This window comes from Asterias rubens, chromosome 13 (genome assembly GCF_902459465.1).
Source record: "Asterias rubens chromosome 13, eAstRub1.3, whole genome shotgun sequence".
In the NCBI taxonomy this organism is placed as follows: Eukaryota; Metazoa; Echinodermata; class Asteroidea; order Forcipulatida; family Asteriidae; genus Asterias; species Asterias rubens.
In genome coordinates, this window is record NC_047074.1 from 5232021 (window position 1) to 5251285 (window position 19265).

Sequence of the window (19265 nt, forward strand, 5' to 3'; positions counted from 1 at the left end):
TTTGGTTTGCGAAGCAACAAAATGCACGCGACGCTCAACCGCTTTTGTATTTATTGCATTGTGTGTAAATTAGCGTTTAAACACATTTAGCCATGTTTATATCGCACGTTTAAACAACCCCACAAGTCGTGCTCCCCCAAAAAGGAATAGCGAAGCTGTCTGGGCTATTTATGAATGATTCATTGCAAAATTAAGTACCCATTGTCCTACTCTTAAACTAACGGTGCCCAGTAAAAGACTTTTAAATGGTCTGTATATATTTGGTAATAACTCAAAAAAGTGAATGTCAATAAAAACTTTTAGAAACGTACATCAGGTTTGGATAGTGTAATGATTTTCAAGGAATTTTTCATTTCAAAGTACCGCAGTTATGGAAAAAAATATCACTTTTTATCCCCAAAACTTTGAATCTGAGAATGCTTCTCAGATTGTGTATCCCAACTACAAGGACATAATCGCTCCAGATTTTCTGGCAATATTCGGTTATTTTTATTTTATCTACAACCATATAGGGTTAAAGCAAACAGTGGAATGATGACTTGCCGAAAGGGCCTAATTTTAACGGCTCTGCTTACTGTAAGCAAAGAATCTGCGCTTACGTAAGCAAGGAATTCTGTTGTTATGTCAAGCATACTTCATGGGTTACCATGGAATGTTTGCTTGTGCACGTGCATACTCTACGTTACTAAGCATTACACAACTAGTGCAGAAATTCAGCGCTTGCACAGTAAGCGGAGAATGGAGATCAAAAGCGCATAATTCAATGGTAAGCAGAACCATTAAATTGGGACCTGGTTAAATTTAAAGTCTGATGCACTGAATTGTCCGAAGTCACTTCTAAGTTAATAAAAACTCCAGTTTATTTTTGTCTAAGGTAGATCGAAAATCTTGCGAAGATAAAAGCAGCTCAGGAGTTTTTGTTGTCTTTTAACAATCGTCTCTTAATTCTCTTTAAAAGGTACTAAGCGACTTGAGTAGTAACATGAGTGAGGATGACACAAGAGATGACGATGCCTTCTCAGATGTTGCTGATGAAATCAACAACCTGATGGAGGTGAATTGTCAACGGGAGGAAAGCCAAGAAGGAGGTGAGAAGACTCAGGATGAGGGGAGAAGTCGAGCAGTCGAAGAGCCTCAGCAAGCGACTCTTGAAAGATCCAAATTGTTATCTCAGGTTTATGATGACCTTTGTGAGGATTCTGAAGGAGAGACTACCGACAAACCGAACCCTGATGAGATAGTTCAGACAAAACCAAACACGACGCCAAAGAAAGAGTCCCTGATAGAGGCTAAGCTAGAATCAGAGGAGCTGCTTACTGATGATGAGGAGGAAGAGCTTAGGGATCGCAACTCTACCTCTAGCCAAAATGCCAAGGATTGTGACTTGGAAGGGGTTGAATGTGCAACACAAAAGAAACACAGCGAAAGAGAACTTACTGATGTTGACAAGTCTAGGAGCGATACTTCTTCAAATGTCAGTGGCAAGGCTTCTGAAAAGAGAAATCAGGACGATGAAGTTTTCACAATGGGGAGTTCATTATCCGATGAGTCTGATGATGAGGACGGTAAAGCCAGTCCAGGAAAGAAACCCTTGGAAAATCCAGAACAGGAGAGCTTATCGGCTGGTAGTTTGAAAATCTCGCCAGTGATTCAAGGAAAATTGTTATCACCAATTAAGAACGACCATGACAAACTTGGAGACGCTAGCCTTAAAGCCCAGAAAAAGCTTCTCTTGTCTCCAGATCAAAGAATGACTCGATCCCAACTCAAGATGCTTGCTTCGCTCGGTAACGTGGAACTTACTGTTTCCTCTGATTCAACACTAGTATCTGATCATACGAGAGAGAAGTCGCATCTTGACAAGATCTCATCGCCTGCTCAACGAGAGAGTAGTGTACTTCCAGACAGAACAGAATCCAAGAGTGATGAAATAAAACTTTCAGCACATGATCCAGAGAAACTTCAAACATCTTCCGAACTGTCCAAGTCACATCCACAACAACCTTGCAGAAGGCCTGTCACTAGGAGCTTATCTCATTCTGAAACTGAATCGTGCTCAGAGACAGCTCCTCCATCCCCAGCCAAATCTCGTAAAAAGAGAGCTTTGAGATTCAATTCAATTTCAGACCCTGACCTTAGCTGTCAAACTCCTTTGATGAAATCAGACGTCATAAAAGCAGAGAATGAGCTATCAACATGCCTGGATGCAAGTTCCCTGAACAGGCACTCTCCACGACAACTCCTACGTTCTGTTTCTCTCACAGATGATGCTTCTGTGAATAAAACTGTCACAAACGAAATACCTGAAGAAGACTCTCTGCTATCAAAAGTTCATCCACGTGTGTCCCAAAAAATTTCTCCAAAAACATTCCTGCGATCGTCGTCTGTTCCAGGTGACACATTATCTGGAAAACAGGCTGAGGATATGCCTAGACGAATCACAAGATCTCAGAAGCAGCACCTTGGAAGCCCTCCTAGAAAGGAAATAGTGTTAAAACGATTGACCAGATCCTCTGTCAGAAAATCAGCCTTCAAAACTAAGTCTGAAAGTCCTGAAATCTTATCAAAAAAAGACAACTTACGCTTGAGAAGAAATAGCGAAACAGTTTCTACGAAAGAATCCAAAGTGGCGAAGAGCCTTTTTGGTAAACAGGAAAATGTTACTGCAGATGATTGTACTCTTCTTAAATCCGATAACACTTTAGGAGATGTGGGCCCCAAATCAGACAACTCTTGGGGAGAGTCTGTCCAAGCTCCATCACAGAGAAGAACAAGAGCTGCTTCAGATGCTGTTAATTCAGACGATAAGAGTACAGAAATACAGGAAGAGCCTTGTGGTAGTCAACAAATTGACAGACAGGGTGAATCCTTGAAAAATGAAACTACTTTGAAAGTTGCAGAGACAGAGGTAAACCAAGTGGAGTCAGGGGCTAAACCTGAAACCATAGACGGCTTGAAATTACCAGAGGGGTCAACTTTGAAAGCAAGCCACAAAATTCAAGAACTTTGTAAAAGTGGAGATGAGTCATTGTTGGACAGCTTGTCCAAACAGATTCTGCAGGACAACTCTCACATGCATCAACCATCACAAGCTAAATCATCTCTTGAGAGAATCGACCCTCTGGAGTCTGACGTCAGAAATAAAGTTGTTCATGCTGAGGCATCCTCATATGACTCTGATTTGCCACTTGGAGATGTCTCTATTACTAAAAAATCACCCCAAGGAGAAGGGAGTTATCTTGAAGATTTAAAACCAAGAACTGATGGTGATCATAAAGGTTCTATCGAAGAGAGGAGCCCGACATGTAGTGAAGAGACCAATACTAGAAGCTTGACTCCTGAGCTAAAACCAAGTTCATCTAAGAGGACCATTTTGGATGTTGAGGAACGAATTCTCAAGAAGCCTAAACTTTCATTCCATACCACAGAAAATGACAAACAAGACTCAAAATGCTTTGGTACCATGACTTCTGAATCCACATCTGAGGTGGATGCTCTCACTGAAAATACCCTTAACGTAGAAGGTGAAGGTAATGAAGAGGAAGCTGTGCCAGATGGATCTGAACTAAACCAAAATCGTTGCCAAGTTTCTGAAGATTACCCCGAAGATGAGCAAGTGCAACAAAGCATTGGGGAAGAAGCTGAAACAGGGTTGAGTGAAGAGGCTCAAGTTACAGAGACAAACAAAAGGAGGACTTCTATTGAGCTGAGCCCAAATGCTAGCAGAGAAGAGCTTACCCTGGAAGAAGTTGATAGTGCTGATGCACGATCAGAGCACAACCTTCAGGGAGGTAATGCGGCATTGACAGAAGAAGAAAGTGAGGGAAAAGATGAGATGATGGAAGGTGTTGAGACCAATCAAATAGGTTGTCAAGGGAATTCTGACCTTGAGGCTGTCTTCACAACTGAAGAGGGTGCCACTGCATCAGTCGAACCAAGTCTTGCTGTCTCTGAACAGACATCATCATGTGGAACCAAGTCAAACTCTATTACCGGAGGTGAGGATGCTGATCTAGACGATAAACAGCAACAAACAGCTGATAAAAATGAGATAAAAGGCAGCAGGAGTGGCATTGTTGAAGGTTCAGTAAACAAGGAAGGAGAAAGTGACATCAGCTTTGATGAAGTAGAGCAAGATGTCGCCCATCAGGCTCCAGAAGACTCAAGAGATACTTCAGATAAAGCAAGCAGCATCACTTCTTTGCTGCCGAGAGCTGTTTGTCAATTAGAAAGATTCTTATTGGATTCTTCTTCCTCCACACAAGAAGGAATACCTTGTAACAGCAATGCTTCCCAGGTTGTTTGTGTAGAGGCAGAATCGTCTAGAGCTAGCACACCGACCACAGACATCCTGAGCATTAACTCTATGTCTGGTCACATTTCCCCAGTCTCTCCTCTTTCTTTCCAGGAGTCGGACAGGACAAGTCCCCTCTCACCCCTGGCGTCCGCTCCTCAAAGCCCTCTTGTCTCACCACTCAGTCCATCTCCAAATATATTTGATTCCCTTGTTGCTCTTCCAAGAATACTATCTCCCTTGCCACCCTCGCCAGGATCCCCAGAATTAGACTTAGATGAAGATACTGTTGAGCAATCGGCACCGAGAGGTGTCGTATCAGTTGATGTGGTCAATCGACCAAGGATGATTTCTCCACTCTTCCCAACTCCAGTCCCGCCGGTTGTTTCCCCACTCTTGGAGCCTCCTATTCCCCATGTCCTGTCCCCACTCAGTGATACCTCTCCTCAGAGACTTAGTGATTTTGCTCTCCGTGACCGCAGTCCAATGATCTCCCCCTTGAGGAATCCCCTCATCCCTTCACCCTGCAATTTTCATGCAGAAGCTCCTAGAGATGCCTTATCTGTGAGACCCCAGCACCTCCCAACTCCTAGGAGGCAGCCAGCGTCTCGTTGCCTTGCAGCATCTTTCACTATTGCAACCAGTCCTCCTGGCATGAGCCTAGCTCCTGAGATCATTAGTCCGAGACTCCACTCCCTGGCTTCAGAGCTGGTGTTTGAATTTGGAGAGTCTCAACCAAGTACATCCGGGTTTCAGAGGCAGCGACTCTCAAACATCGCACCAAGTGTTACATATGATGAGGCTGGAACTAATACATCGGATAAAGTCGGCAATGAAGAAAAATCAAAGGAGGATGAAGAACAGATACCAACTTCTGTGAAACGCGGTTTTAAGAAAATTCATGCAAAACCAAGTGCCAAGAATGAGGCTGCGGTAGAGAAAATGCCTGAAACATCAATAAAAGTAGATTTGAGTGGACAAAATGAACCAGAGAGCCATAATGTACCTGAGCAAAAACGAGAGAAATCTTCAGTCACTAGTTTGAAAACGTTAAAAACACCCAAAAGGACAGAGACTAATAATGATGATCCTCCCAAAACGAGAAGGCGAATTAAGCAGAATTCAGCTGATGAAGTGGTTGATGATAAGTCAGTTGGAAAGTTTAGTAGGAGGAAGAAGGCCAAACATTCATCAGAGTCTAACAACTTGGTGCAATCTCAAACTTCTGAAGACTCGGAAAATAACAAGTCCAAAAGATGTACAAGAAGTCGATCTTGTGTACCAACGGATCCCAATCTTTCGGGATCTAGTTTGTCAACTCCGTCATCTTTGCTTCAACGAAAAAGTGATGTTGAAAAGAACTCTGAGACCACTCTTAAGTCTTCCAAGAGAAGGAAGAATTCCAGAAATAGATCTGGAGAATCGCAAGTTAACGAGAGGAGCATTGATCCAGGAGTAGATGGATGCAGCGACCCTTCTTTCATGGAAACATCTAGAGACTTTGCATCTACTCAACATGGTTCTCTAAATCAACCAGTGGGACCAAGTACCATGTCAGAAAGAAGACAGGCACTTCTCATACAAGCATGTGAAATTAAAAAGGTTTCTGGCTTCAAGAAATCCGGCTCTTTGCGAAAGACGAAAGACTCAATGCATGAGCCAGAAGCTTTAGCGAGGGCAAGGGACTCTGATCATTTGACTAATGCAGATTCAGAGAAAGCAAAAGCAACACAAGAGAACCAAGGCACTGGTGAGGGAAAACCTCATTCCAGGGAGCCAAAGGCGGTTGAGAAAAATCCTTTATCCGAGAACTTTAGAATTGAAAAGAATCTTTGTGAAAACGGCTCAATTTATCGGAATCAACCTCAAGAAGACGTTGCACCAGCTCCTGGTGATAATACCAACTCGTATAAAGATTTAGCTGAAGAGCAATGCAACAGCAACAAGAGAACCAACCAAACGCCGAGACCAACTGGTGGTAGCCTACAGATACCAACAACTTTCACGACCATGTCTCGGATCGATTCCCAAGACCAGCAGGCAACTCTACCCAAGGCCATCCAGGTAAAATCCAACATCGGCAGTGTCTGGGGAAATATCGCCTCTCGTAAAGATCCTAGACATGACCTTTTCAATCGCGGTAAGAAAAATAAAGTCAGGGATCCAAAAACAGGCCATGGTGATCAAAGCCTTACACTTAGGGGTACAGTAAAGACTGACCCAGAAGGAAATCCAAACCCCAGGCTGACTGATCATCAAGAAGCCATGAGAGGCAAGTCTCAGTTTCAATTGGACAACAGTGATGCCTTCTCCTCAGATGCAGCGTCCATTTTCTCACCGAGAAATCCTCCGCCTCATCAGAGGATGGAGAAACAAACTGCCCAGAGACCCTGGTCATCAAAACCAACCAAAACCAACTTATCAGACTGCAAGATCGATAAAACCAAGACCTCAGATACAGGTACCTTCACTCAAAGTACCAATCCAACAAAGACACTTCTGCCAAGTGTAGCCGAAGACTTGAGAAGTGGATCTGATAAACAAAAGGTTGATTCTGTTGAAGACTTACACAGTGCGAGCGTGAGAGCTGCTGCATCCAAGAAGTCAGGCTCTTCTTCTTTGATCCATGGGAGGCAAACTGGGCCAGGAGGAGTCAAAGAGTGGACTGCGGGAGAATCCCCAATGCAGACCAGTCATATTCCAGATCCTGCTAGGTCCAAAGGGGACATTAAGGGCAGGAAGAGACCTGTTGTCGGAAATTCAGGACAGTACATCAAAGAGCAGCCCTCCGCTAAGATGGCAAAGGTAAGGGTAGACATTTTGTTTTTGTGCATCGAGCTGTCGACATAATCAAATTCAATTCAAATATTTGATTGAGAAATTACTTCTTTCTCAAAAACTACGCTTCTTCAGAGGGACCCGTTTCTCCCAATGTTGTTTACTATCAACACCCCTCCATCGCTCATTACAAAGTAAGTTTTACCAATTACCAACAGTGTCCAGTGCCTTTAAAAAGCTTTTGTTATGAAGTGAAGAAGGTTGAACAGATTTTTTTAAATGTAGGATGTAATGATTCAAATAAGTAGTCCTCGAAAACCTTTTTTCATAAAAGAACAACAGTTTTATAGAAACCAAATGTTTGACTCCACAAAATAGTGCACCATATGTTTCAGACTGGCTCATTCACTCACTGAGAGGCAAATTTCTGAATTGTTTAGTCACTATTCACAAATTACAGCACAGTGTAGGTCTTTTTGTGCGAGGGACAACTCTTAGAAAAGTATAAGCAGTAATACCCGACAGCAAAATTTGGAGAGATAAGAAGGCAGTGTGCCCCTCTAACACTGTAAATTGACTACTGTTTAATGAGATGCTTCCTCAACCTTTTGCAGATTATGACCCCTGGACAACCCTTGACCCTTTCAAGGTCAGGGTTCACACAGCCTGTCTCAGATGTGGAAGCTTTAATTCATCATATTAAAGAGCTGAAATCAGACTCTGACGTCACACCTGTAATTGCTGAGGTTGTAAACGTAAGTACAACATCGTTTAAAAGTAATTGAATTGTTATGCAATAGTTTATGGTTGAGAATATTCACAAATGTGCGTTTCCACACTTTGACTAGGGCTCCATTTTACAAAGCAGTAAGATTCATCTTAAGATGAGTTGACAGTAATACCATAGTGATTTCTATTGTGACACACACTTTGCTTAGCAAGTAGGATTTAAACAAATCGTAACTCTTTGTGAAATGGAGCGCTGGGCACAATTTCAAAGAGCTGCTTATTAAGCAGAAAAGAGTACTCAAAACATTTTTTGCTAAGCAAAATAAAGCAGGAAACCAGTCGCAAATTGTACATGTACAATACAATTTGCGACTGGTTTGCGACATGTGTGTGGCATGTTTGTGGCATGCTATTTTGGCTGGTAGCCTTATTATGGCAAGCATAGTTTTGTCATGCTTAGCTACTTTTTGTGCTAAATCAGCTCTGTGAAAATGGGCCCTGGAAGCCAATGCATGGAGGCCACAAGTATTATATACATTTATCCCCAATGCAAATTTAACATCTATTAAACCGTTGCAGTACCCGCTGCTGTAACATAGGATTCGAACTGCCTCTAGCTACCAGGTAATCTCAATGGCCTAGTTGGTAAGACACTGCTCTAGAATTGCAAAAGTCGTGGGTCCAAATCCCACCCGAGTAATATGGCTGTGATTTGTTTACACAGAACTTGCGAAAGTACCGAGTGTCACCCTAACACACATCATTGTATTTGGGTAAAATGCATATTGCACTTGATTCAATATTGTAGGTGACAAATCAAAGTTAATGACTAAAGAAAAACTATCACTTGTCGTTTTGTTTGTTTCTGTCTACAGTTTTTAGGCAGCAGTGCCATCAGTCTGATGCCATCCATTCGCGCCAAGTGTTGGACCAAGAACACCAGCAGCAAGGCAATGCTTCTACCCCATGAACAGGAGCTTGTTACAGGCATTATGGAGTCAGTCTTTGCAACCACGGTCAGTGTTAAGAAATAATATTTCACTGAACCTTCAGTGCCTTCAAGTGATTGTCTTAATATTAATAAATAGTTCTTATAAAGAACATTTTACAATCACTGTATCAATGAGCTTTGCATTAGTGCCTTGGGTATTAGGCCAATAACATTCATGTAATCTTTCTCAGGGTGGATTTCACAAAGAGTTAAGACTAGTCTTATTTCGAGTTAAGACCAGGGGTCGATTTCACTAACGTCTATGTTTGCGATCATCGCTAACACACTTGCGATAAGATCGCTAACCTCAAATCCATCGCAATTGCGATGTCACTAACTCTGCGTTTCACTAAAGTCATCGCAATTGCGATGACGTTAAAAGGGAAATAAAGTTTTTGTACGAGGCTAAAAGTAGTGACCTTTGACATCCCACAACAAAATCGTCGGTCGTCGCTCGAAATGAAATGGCATTGTGCAGTTTATATGTAAATCGTTGTCATGTTGGTGCACACATACGAACTATTGTGGACGATGATTAGGCATTCATTTACAAAGGGTTAAAGCATTTATAGGCCTATGGCCTCTATTATAATTTTAGATTTTACTAAACAGTTTTCGTAAATCTGTTGTAACGGTGGGATTGATGAAAATTCTGACATATCTGTCTAATAATACTAAGCTTCACACTGTCAATTTGCCAATACATTACACATTTTTTCTAAAAATGATGGTTAAAATAATCGAATCCATATAGTATCTCCTTTTTACCGATATTAAGGGGCTCTTTGTTACAGTTGCGTCGCTGATAGTTGTCATCGGCAATCTGAGTCTACCAGGTAAAAGACCGCAAGACTAAAATAATGTAGCGCCACTCATTTTACTCTAAATCACGGGCAATTTATACGTCAAAACGTACACCGCTATAACTATAAGCACATAATGGCGCAATGTATCATAAGTTTGCGATGAACTTTTATTTTGCGACCACTAACATGTCATCGCAAGATTGTCATCGCTACATAAAACTTTGCGACGAGTATATTCATCGTTAAGTTTTAGTGAAATCGTCGGCTAAAAATCCATCGCTAAGTTGCGATGGATTTTAGATTTAGCGATCGATTTCGGCGTTTGTGAAGACCAAAACGCGTTAGTGAAATCGACCCCAGTTACTTGTCTTAAGGACTACCCTTAAGTTTTAAATATCTCAGAGGTCTAGTCCTAACTTTTTGTGAAATCGACCCCTGGGCTGCTGTGGCACTCCTTGCTATTTCGTACACAATATCAACCTCTAACCTCGCAGGTACCCATTTATACCCCTGGGTGAAGAGAAGCAATTATAGTAAAGCATCTTGCTCAAGGGACACAAAGGTCATGACCAGGATTCGAACCCACACTCCGACGACTTAACTACCGAACTTGAGTTTGATGCTCTTTACCACTCAGCCATGACACCCTATGAACAATCTAATTCTTAAAAAAAAAACTTTTACTATCAAACTTGGCAAAACTGAGTGATGCATCTTTAATCTTTGCAAAGCTGTGCATTGTTTAAACCAAGAAGCTTTCATCTTGTAAATATATTGTGCCCTTTTTTTAAATAGAAATCCCACATGAGCCAGCTTATGATGTGCCTGTCCAGAAAAGTTCAACAAGCTGTTCCCACTGAGTCGAATCCTAGGGTCGTCGTTGGCGCTGCATGCTGTAGGATGATAGCCGCACTTGCCAGGCAAATAGGTAGGGTAAAAAAACTCGAGGTTTGTCAATTGTAAGAATTTTGTTTTTCCAATATAAGTAGGGGGTGTGATGTTTCCTCTCCCTTCTACTTCTGGCAGCCTGGTTGGAATCCCACATGGGCACTACATGGATTGGGTTATCAGTCCCTACCAGGGCCCAACTTCCTAAAGCCTGTAAGGCACAAAAGCTTGCTCAGAACAGAAAGGTATTGCTTAAACAGAAACAGGTTACCAGCCAAAATTACATTACATTTAGATTGGTTGGAATGGTGCCCCACTCAATTTTTCGCTTAGCAACTTGGCAAATAAATTGGTACTTTCTGCTTCAAAGCTTTTTGAAATTGGGCCCTGACTGCATGGGTTTTCCCTGGAACAATCCCAAGGGTCTTCTTCCTACGTATAAAACTGGAACTTTGTCTTTTTCTTTTCTCCTCTGTGTTCTTGGGTAGTAGTAGGGTACAGTGATTAAGTTTGCTTTTTAGGTTAATCTTGCTGTCATGCCCAATCCTCAAGACTAACATTCATTTACCCATTTGTTGACGCATGTTGGCGCTTTTAGTGACAAATTTCCTTGTGTTACAATTACAGGTTTCTCTTAATTTGAATGCCTTATTTCTTTTCTTTTTCATCAATGGCCAAACAGAGACTGGTAATTATAATTTCAACGAAGTAGAAACAGTTGTTTTTTATTTTTGGGTATCGCATGAAATTGGTTCTCGCAGGCTCTCCTGGCGCTTCGAAACAACTGCCAATTCAACACCATCTTGGCTATCTTGGGAGTTTGCAGCCCATTTTGCCAAGTATGTAAACATGGAAGACAAAGACACAATGAATGGGGAACATTTCACCCAGTAAAATATATTTACATGTAATTAGGCTCATCTCAAACTCAGCACAGAAGACCACTCTGTGCTTAACCCTTCTTTCCACTAAAACTATTTCATTCTATAATCACCAGGAGCCATCAATAGAATACGAGTCTTGTGTTTTGACCTCGTACGGGAAGAGATTCCAGATGCTGCAGAGCTTCTGTTGAATGTGGCCGTCACATGGACAACTGTCTTGAAAAGAAAGGTACGGAAACGGTTTAATTCCTGCAACTTATTCTGATACTGATTACCTAGCATCAGCAGTTGCTCTGAACATTCCTAAACCATTTCACAGTGCTCACCCGCAAGTAATGATTTTCCAGATTTTTCAAATTATTATTTTGAGTCGTTCTTTTTCATTGAAAATATCTTTGCCACAATGAAACCATCCCTTGACAAAAATATTTTAAGTTTCACCATTACACATGTTACCGTCACCGTATACCGTCACCGTATACATGTACTCTGTACATTCCTAAGTTCTCTTATCCAAAAGTGTTAACTCCACACAATTTTAAAACATAGGATTCGAACTGCCTCTAGCTGCCGGGCAACCTCGTTAGTCTAGTTGGTAAGACACTGCTCTAGAATTGCAAGGGTCGTGGGTTCGAATCCCACCCGAGTAACATGCCTGTGATATTTTTTCACAGGACTCGGGGAAAGTATTGAGTATACAGTGCTAACACACATAGGTGTATGGGTGAAAACCAAAGTTAATATTCTTTATCCCTGATGCAAATTTATTATCTCTTATTATCGTTGCGGTACCCGCTGCCAAAACATAGGATTCAAACTGCCTCTAGCTACCGGCAACCTCGTTAGTCTAGTTTGTAAGACACTGCTCTAGAATTGCAAGGGTCGTAGGTTCGAATCCCACCCGAGTAACATGCCTGTGATATTTTTTCACAGGACTCGGGAAAGTATTGAGTATACACAGTGCTAACACACATCGGTGTATGGGTAAAAACCAAAATTAATATTCTTTATTCCTGATGCAAATTTAACATCTCTTACATATTAATTATAACAAGAGCTTTTGTAGCCCAAAGTGCCCAATCCGATGGCAACATATCCCTTCAAGATTGTACAATGATATATTTTCAAAGAGTAAATGCACGTTGACAACAAGTAAATTTTCCAACTAGTAAATGTTGACAAGATTTGTTTGTGGTTTTACGTCTCCCTGTTGCAGGTCGGAGCTAGAGCTCTCCCTCTTTGTGATGCGTTGGAGATGATTGTAATGCAACGTCTTGCAAATGCTGCAGCCGCTAAGGATCAACACGCCCAACAGGTACTTCTTTGTTTGAAATTGACTTAATTTGGGGTTGAATGAAGAAAAGTTTACTGTAGCATGACTTGACTTTAGGGAATGAAACTTTTTATTTTTAAATATTAAGTAATGAAACACAAGGGAAATTGAGTGGGTAAGTTTCAACAAAGAAAGAACAAATTGACCAAGGACTCGAACCAATGTACTCCAGGTTAGCGTACCGGCGCTCTATCAACGGATCTATCCGGTCGAACCAATGTACTCCAGGTTAGCGTACCGGCGCTCTATCAACGGATCTATCCGGTCGAACCAATGTACTCCAGGTTAGCGTACCGGCGCTCTATCAATGGATCTATCCGGTCGAACCAATGTACTCCAGGTTAGCGTACCGGCGCTCTATCAACGGATCTATCCGGTCGAACCAATGTACTCCAGGTTAGCGTACCGGCGCTCTATCAACGGATCTATCCGGTCGAACCAATGTACTCCAGGTTAGCGTACCGGCGCTCTATCAACGGATCTATCCGGTCGAACCAATGTACTCCAGGTTAGCGTACCGGCGCTCTATCAACGGATCTATCCGGTCGAACCAATGTACTCCAGGTTAGCGTACCGGCGCTGTATCAACGGATCTATCCGGTCGAACCAATGTACTCCAGGTTAGCGTACCGGCGCTGTATCAACGGATCTATCCGGTCTCATTTCTTTTAGTCAATATCTTTGATTGGGGTACCAGTCAGATGTTATATAACCGTTAGCTCAAATCGTTATCAAATAACCAACCACAATGAATTAAAACTGACTACACGTAGGTAAGTTTTTGAAAAAAAAAAAAAAGTACATTTCACTTGGCATATTAATTTGAATACCAATTTATCTCCTGCAGATTGGAAATTAGTATTTCATAAATGTGATTTTTTATTGTCGTTGTTAATTGTTGTTTTCTTTATTTATTTCCTGTAGATGATGGACTGTTTCCAATCTATCTGTGGATGGAATGTCCCAATTGAGAATGCCATCGTTGAAAGCTGTTGTCAAGTTCTTGTTTCCCTTCAAGATGTTACCATAACCAAGTTCTACCTATCAGTGATTTCAGGTAAAATACACAACATGGAAGTGTCGTGGCCGAGCAGTTAAGAGCACCGAATACACAACTGTACACAGATCTAAAGTGTGTGTACATGTATGTTCGACCGTGTATGCGCTCATGCCTGTTGGACTGCAGGCTGGCATAGCTTATCTATCATGCAAAACCAAAGAGGGTTGACTGTGTATTTTATTGATGTACCCACGGCATTATATCATATTGCAGGCTGGCATAGTATGTCTGTCATTCAAAACCACAGTGGATGATATTGAATGGTCAGACAGTAGGAGGGTTGACCTTTTTCTGTGTGGATGCATTCATCATGTGATATCATATTGCAGGCTGGCATGGTTTATCTATCTTTTAAAACCACAGTGGATGATATTTACTGGTCAGACAGTAGGAGGGTCGACTGTGTACTTTGTGGATGCATTTCCGTAATACCATATTGCAGGCACGCAGCATCACATTTGTCCAAAACCTGTTTCTATGTAAGAGCTCTACCGATATTTTAGAAACGTGGATGACAAAGAAAAGGCGCATCGGCGACTTTCACAAAGTAAAAGCTATTGACTTGTCGTCACAATTACAACATTCAGTTTACAAATTTCCAGTTTTTGAAAAGCCTTTTTAAGATTAATAATAGCAACAAGCAAATAGTATCTTGCCAATACGTGAGGACTCCAGCTAGCTGTAGAAAGTTTCAACGCCTTAATTTTTTTTGAATGAATTTTTTTTCCAACAGAACCTAGGGTTGCAAGTTTAACATCCAAGTCGTACGAGCTTGTGAAGACCGTTGAAGTGTATGCTCAACACCTCGGTTGGGAATGGACCAATGACTTCCTCATCAGGGAGAAGCTTTGGCCTGTACTGAAGATCTGGAGTCAAGGCTTACTACAGGCTACCAGTCCAGCAGGAACCGGTCCAGACCGGTTGAAACCGGATGGCACTGGTATAGGTGTGGAAACACCGGCTGATGCATCGGCGTGTGCTGTCATGAAGATAATCGGTGAGTTATTTTTTCTTTTCGATGTTTTGTCTCTCCAGAGGAATGTATTTTTCATCACTTCCTGTGGACCATAACTCAGCTAAACATGAACAATCAGTGAAAAAGCTTGGCGTTATATTTTAAAGCAATATCCAGACAATAATAGGGAAGGTACATGTTTGGTAATCACTCTTAAAATTAATGACAATACCAATTATTGGTAAGAAGCGTATTGCAGCTTTTGATACTATCAAGCATTTTGAGAAACATGACACTACAAAGTAATGTGGTGATGTAAAAACATATCAGCCTGTATGGGCACGAATTTGAATATGAGGAGTGTTACCTCGGTTATGCTTCTCAGATTCTATTAAAGGGATGCTGCAGTGAATTAAAATAAAACAGTAAATTTTACTGTCATTTATTTCTGATATATGTATTGAACATCAATAAAATGTGTTTTGTTTATTCCCGACATATCTGACTTGCGTAATTAGCGAATAAGTCATGCCCCCCCCCTTTTATGGATTGTTACCGCCCCCTACCATCGACGTAACGTCGGGAATTCAAACATATCGTCGGCAAAAAAGAGTCTGGTCCCTAACTACATGCGCCAAGGTACCAGGCCACACAGTGCACACGTCTCTATATGCACACAAGCAAGGGGCCCGACGGCTCGGGTGACCGACATGACGTCACGTTTATGCAAATGAAGGCTCCCTTTTAGGGGAGGAGTGACTTCCCCTAACCTCTTGAAAACCATTTTTAAAATACTTGCGCATTTAATAAAAAATATGAAAAAATATTTCAGGTTTAAAAAGTCATGTTTAATCGTTCAAATGAATAAAAAAAAACACTGCAGCCACCCATTGAGGATTATAATTATGCGCTCAAGTTTTTTGCCAGTCTCAAAAACTTGACCACCTTTAGAAATTAATTTTTGTACATGTTTTTGTTTTGATTGTTTACATCAACATTTATGTAGGATTAAAACAATTGAACGGTGCCAAAAACCCAAAGAATACTTTGGATTGGATTTAACACAGTCATTGCAACACTCTTACAAAACGATGGTTTGAATCCCAAAAAAAAAGCATGGCAGACGGCAGCTGACTGTGGTGTTGGTGCAAGGTGTCTATTGGATTTGTACTGTTCTGTAACCTCTCTGAATGCATGACTTTTACTGAATGCATGACTTTTATTTGTACATCCAGGGAACGTTGCATCACTGGGACTGAAACGAAACAGACAGTCAGTGTATGAGATTCTTAAGATGCTAGCAGGAGTCCTCCAACAACCAACGGAATCGGGTAAGTTTCTTCGATTGTGATAGACCCTTCCCATGGTATATGTAAACTGCGCACTTACAATATCGCGCTGGTTTGTATGAGGCTTATAGCTGAGGGCACAGATGTGATTGTGCTATGGTGTTTGCCAACCGATAGGGTCTGTCTGCATGCCTTAGTGTAATAAGCATATGCATGTATTATGGTAAGGGTCTATTGGGTGATAGGAGGACTCTATGGCCGTGTAGTGGAGAGGTGGTTCAGGGGAAACTCTCCTTGTTTGGGTGGCGTGGGTGGCTAGTGCCTAAAGCGCTCGCCTCTCTCCAATGTGGCCTTGGTTTGATTACCGGCTAGGGCCATATGTGAGTAGAGTTATGGGTTGGTTCCTTTCCTAATAACAAGGGTTTTTCTTGGGCCCTCCTCATCTTAAGATGAGTTGTCAATATTACGGTAGTGATTTGTATTGTAACATCACTCTAACATTCTTTCAGCTCCGATGGCGACTTAGGTTGACTATACAATAATATTAATAGTAATAATAATAGTGATAATAATAAGCAGTTCTTGTAATAATAATAGTGATAATAATAAGCAGTTCTTGTAATAATAATAGTGATAATAATAAGCAGTTCTTGTAATAATAATAGTGATAATAATAAGCAGTTCTTGTAATAATAATAGTGATAATAATAAGCAGTTCTTGTAATAATAATAGTGATAATAATAAGCAGTTCTTGTAATAATAATAGTGATAATAATAAGCAGTTCTTGTAATAATAATAGTGATAATAATAAGCAGTTCTTGTAATAATAATAGTGATATTAATAAGCAGTTCTTGTAATAATAATAGTGATAATAATAAGCAGTTTTTGTAATAATAATAGTGATAATAATAAGCAGTTCTTGTAATAATAATAGTGATAATAATAAGCAGTTCTTGTAATAATAATAGTGATAATAATAAGCAGTTCTTGTAATAATAATAGTGATAATAATAAGCAGTTCTTGTAATAATAATAGTGATAATAATAAGCAGTTCTTGTAATAATAATAGTGATAATAATAAGCAGTTCTTGTAATAATAATAGTGATAATAATAAGCAGTTCTTGTAATAATAAGCAGTGATAATAATAAGCAGTTCTTGTATAGCGCATGTAATACAATAGAATCTCTATGTGCTTCTGTAATTAAACAGATGGGTTTTAAATCTTAATTGTTCTAGTGTGGTCCAGTCCTTGACTTTGTCGGGAAGAGAGTTCCATTGTTTGGGTGATACATATTGGTAGGATTGTTGACTGTAGAACTTCAGGTGTACTGGATAGGCTGTGAGAAGACCTTTCAAATTGGAACAAAGTTTTTTGGAGCACAAAGGCCATTGGTTAAAAAGCTGTAGTTTTGTCCATGTTTACCCTCCATTTCTATTAAAGTTTACCACCATTGGAAAGAGAAAGATTGGATCTGTCCAATGATGGTAAATAAAATAGGGTTGCTATTTTACAATCCCTTCAAATTGAAGTAGCCTACAGAGCGTCATACGGTTCTGTACCCAAAAAGTGTTTGGGTTTACAGATCACACTGAGGAAACAAAGACCAAGAACTTGAACATTTATTGTCAGATCATAATGATTTTTGGATTATGTGAAAGAAAATTCATCAAGAAAGACAATTTGTATTGCTTATTAAAGGCACTGGACACTGTTGGTAATTACTCAAAATAATTGTTTGCATAACAACTAACTTGGTGAAATGAATTTGAGACCTCATTTGAGGTTTCAAATTCAAGACATCTGAAAGCACACAACTTGTGCGACAAGGGTGTTTTTTCTTCCATTATTCTCTCGCAACTTTTTTGACCAATTGAGTCCAAAATATGCACAGGTTGGTTATTTTATACATATGTTGAGATACACCAAGTGAGAATACTGGTCTTTGACAATGAACAATAGTTCGCAGTGTCTTTAAGATGTAAAAGAGAATCTTCAGGGTAATAATAGAGTTTGTAAAATCAAACTTTGAGCACAAGCTCCTTGAGGTGTGAAAATAGGTTCTTCATTCTTGAGTGGTCAAACAATGTGGAATCGAGCTTCGGAACACTCCAAATATTTTAGTTCTTTTTTTATTTCTCTCATAGTTCCGTTGACCGTCCAGTTCTGCACGGCAGACGCAGTCCTAAGTCTCTCTCCTAGTAACCCGACATTTGCCCTCGCTGTTCTACAACTGTGGAAGAAGAAACAGCTGGCATTGCTCCCCTCCAGAATCAAAGACAAGATGGCCGTCCTAACAAAGGTCGCTTGTGCTGCTTCAGGCGTAACTAATTAGTGACTTGTGGCAGGGGTTCGACTTCACTCGTTTCAGACAGGCGCGCCGAACCAAATAGATTAGGAGCGACTCTAGGTCGACCCAAATAAGTTTTGGTTTCAGACAGGTGCATTTAACAAAACATTTTCATTGGCTCGGCTCATGACAAGATCGACGTCTAACCAAGGCGCTCCAGAGTCGTTATGAACGGCTGTAACAATCCATCTTTCGACCTATAGTGCGTCCAGTTGCTCCTAACTGTTTCAGATGTCAAACTTTTCATGTACTTAATTCAGAATTTGGTTCTGCGCGACTCTGCCTGTCTGAAACGGTGTTTAGTAAACTTGTTGTTGGTGTGGTTAGAGTTTGGAAGTCAGAGACTGATAGTGGTGTCTGAAAGTCTTTGACCCAACCTTGTTCCCAAGGGTGGTGGGCAGTATCAACCCCGCTTGGAAGGGAGCCACTGACAAAGCAACTTTTTTATTTGCATCAAGCATTTGTTTGGTGCTTAGTAAGCATGTAGCATTTCAAATTGACGTACATGTTTATCACGTTAAATGTGTGTACAACATTGGTAAGATTGAAAACAGTAACGTGCACAGATTTGCAAAAAAATCAAGTGGTATTATAAAGATTGTCATGGTGGAAAAGTTCCCTTGACAGTTTTGTTTTTCTATAAATGCTATATTTTTGGAGAAATTAGTAAAACAACTAGTTTTGATCTCCCAAATCCCAATAAATGAAAAGAGTGAAAGTTTGTTGTTACTATTTTCTTGTGACGCTATTTTCTTGCTGATTTATTGACCTGTAAGCTTGCACAGATCTTTTGTTTCATGTTGACAGTTACAATAGTTGTTTGCATGTTTTAACCACCGCCCCCCCCCCCCACATTGGTACATACTTTGAACTATGAATTAAAGCAATGACATGAAGAAAGGCG

At 40.6% G+C, this 19265-nt stretch overlaps 1 protein-coding gene across 2 annotated transcripts in view; it reads left to right on the forward strand.

The window, feature by feature from the left end:
• Positions 1-18451, forward strand: part of LOC117298387 — a 33163-nt gene extending 14712 nt beyond the window's left edge. For both annotated transcript variants that reach the window (XM_033781631.1, XM_033781630.1), the window contains exons 13-22: positions 959-7099; positions 7687-7827; positions 8677-8817; positions 10394-10526; positions 11484-11599; positions 12587-12685; positions 13628-13760; positions 14497-14760; positions 15954-16049; positions 18159-18451. In XM_033781631.1, coding sequence (XP_033637522.1) covers positions 959-7099; positions 7687-7827; positions 8677-8817; positions 10394-10526; positions 11484-11599; positions 12587-12685; positions 13628-13760; positions 14497-14760; positions 15954-16049; positions 18159-18346 — 7452 coding nt within the window. In that variant the 3' untranslated portion in view covers positions 18347-18451. The remainder of the gene's footprint in view (positions 1-958; positions 7100-7686; positions 7828-8676; positions 8818-10393; positions 10527-11483; positions 11600-12586; positions 12686-13627; positions 13761-14496; positions 14761-15953; positions 16050-18158) is intronic.
• The last annotated feature ends 814 nt before the right edge of the window (positions 18452-19265 follow it).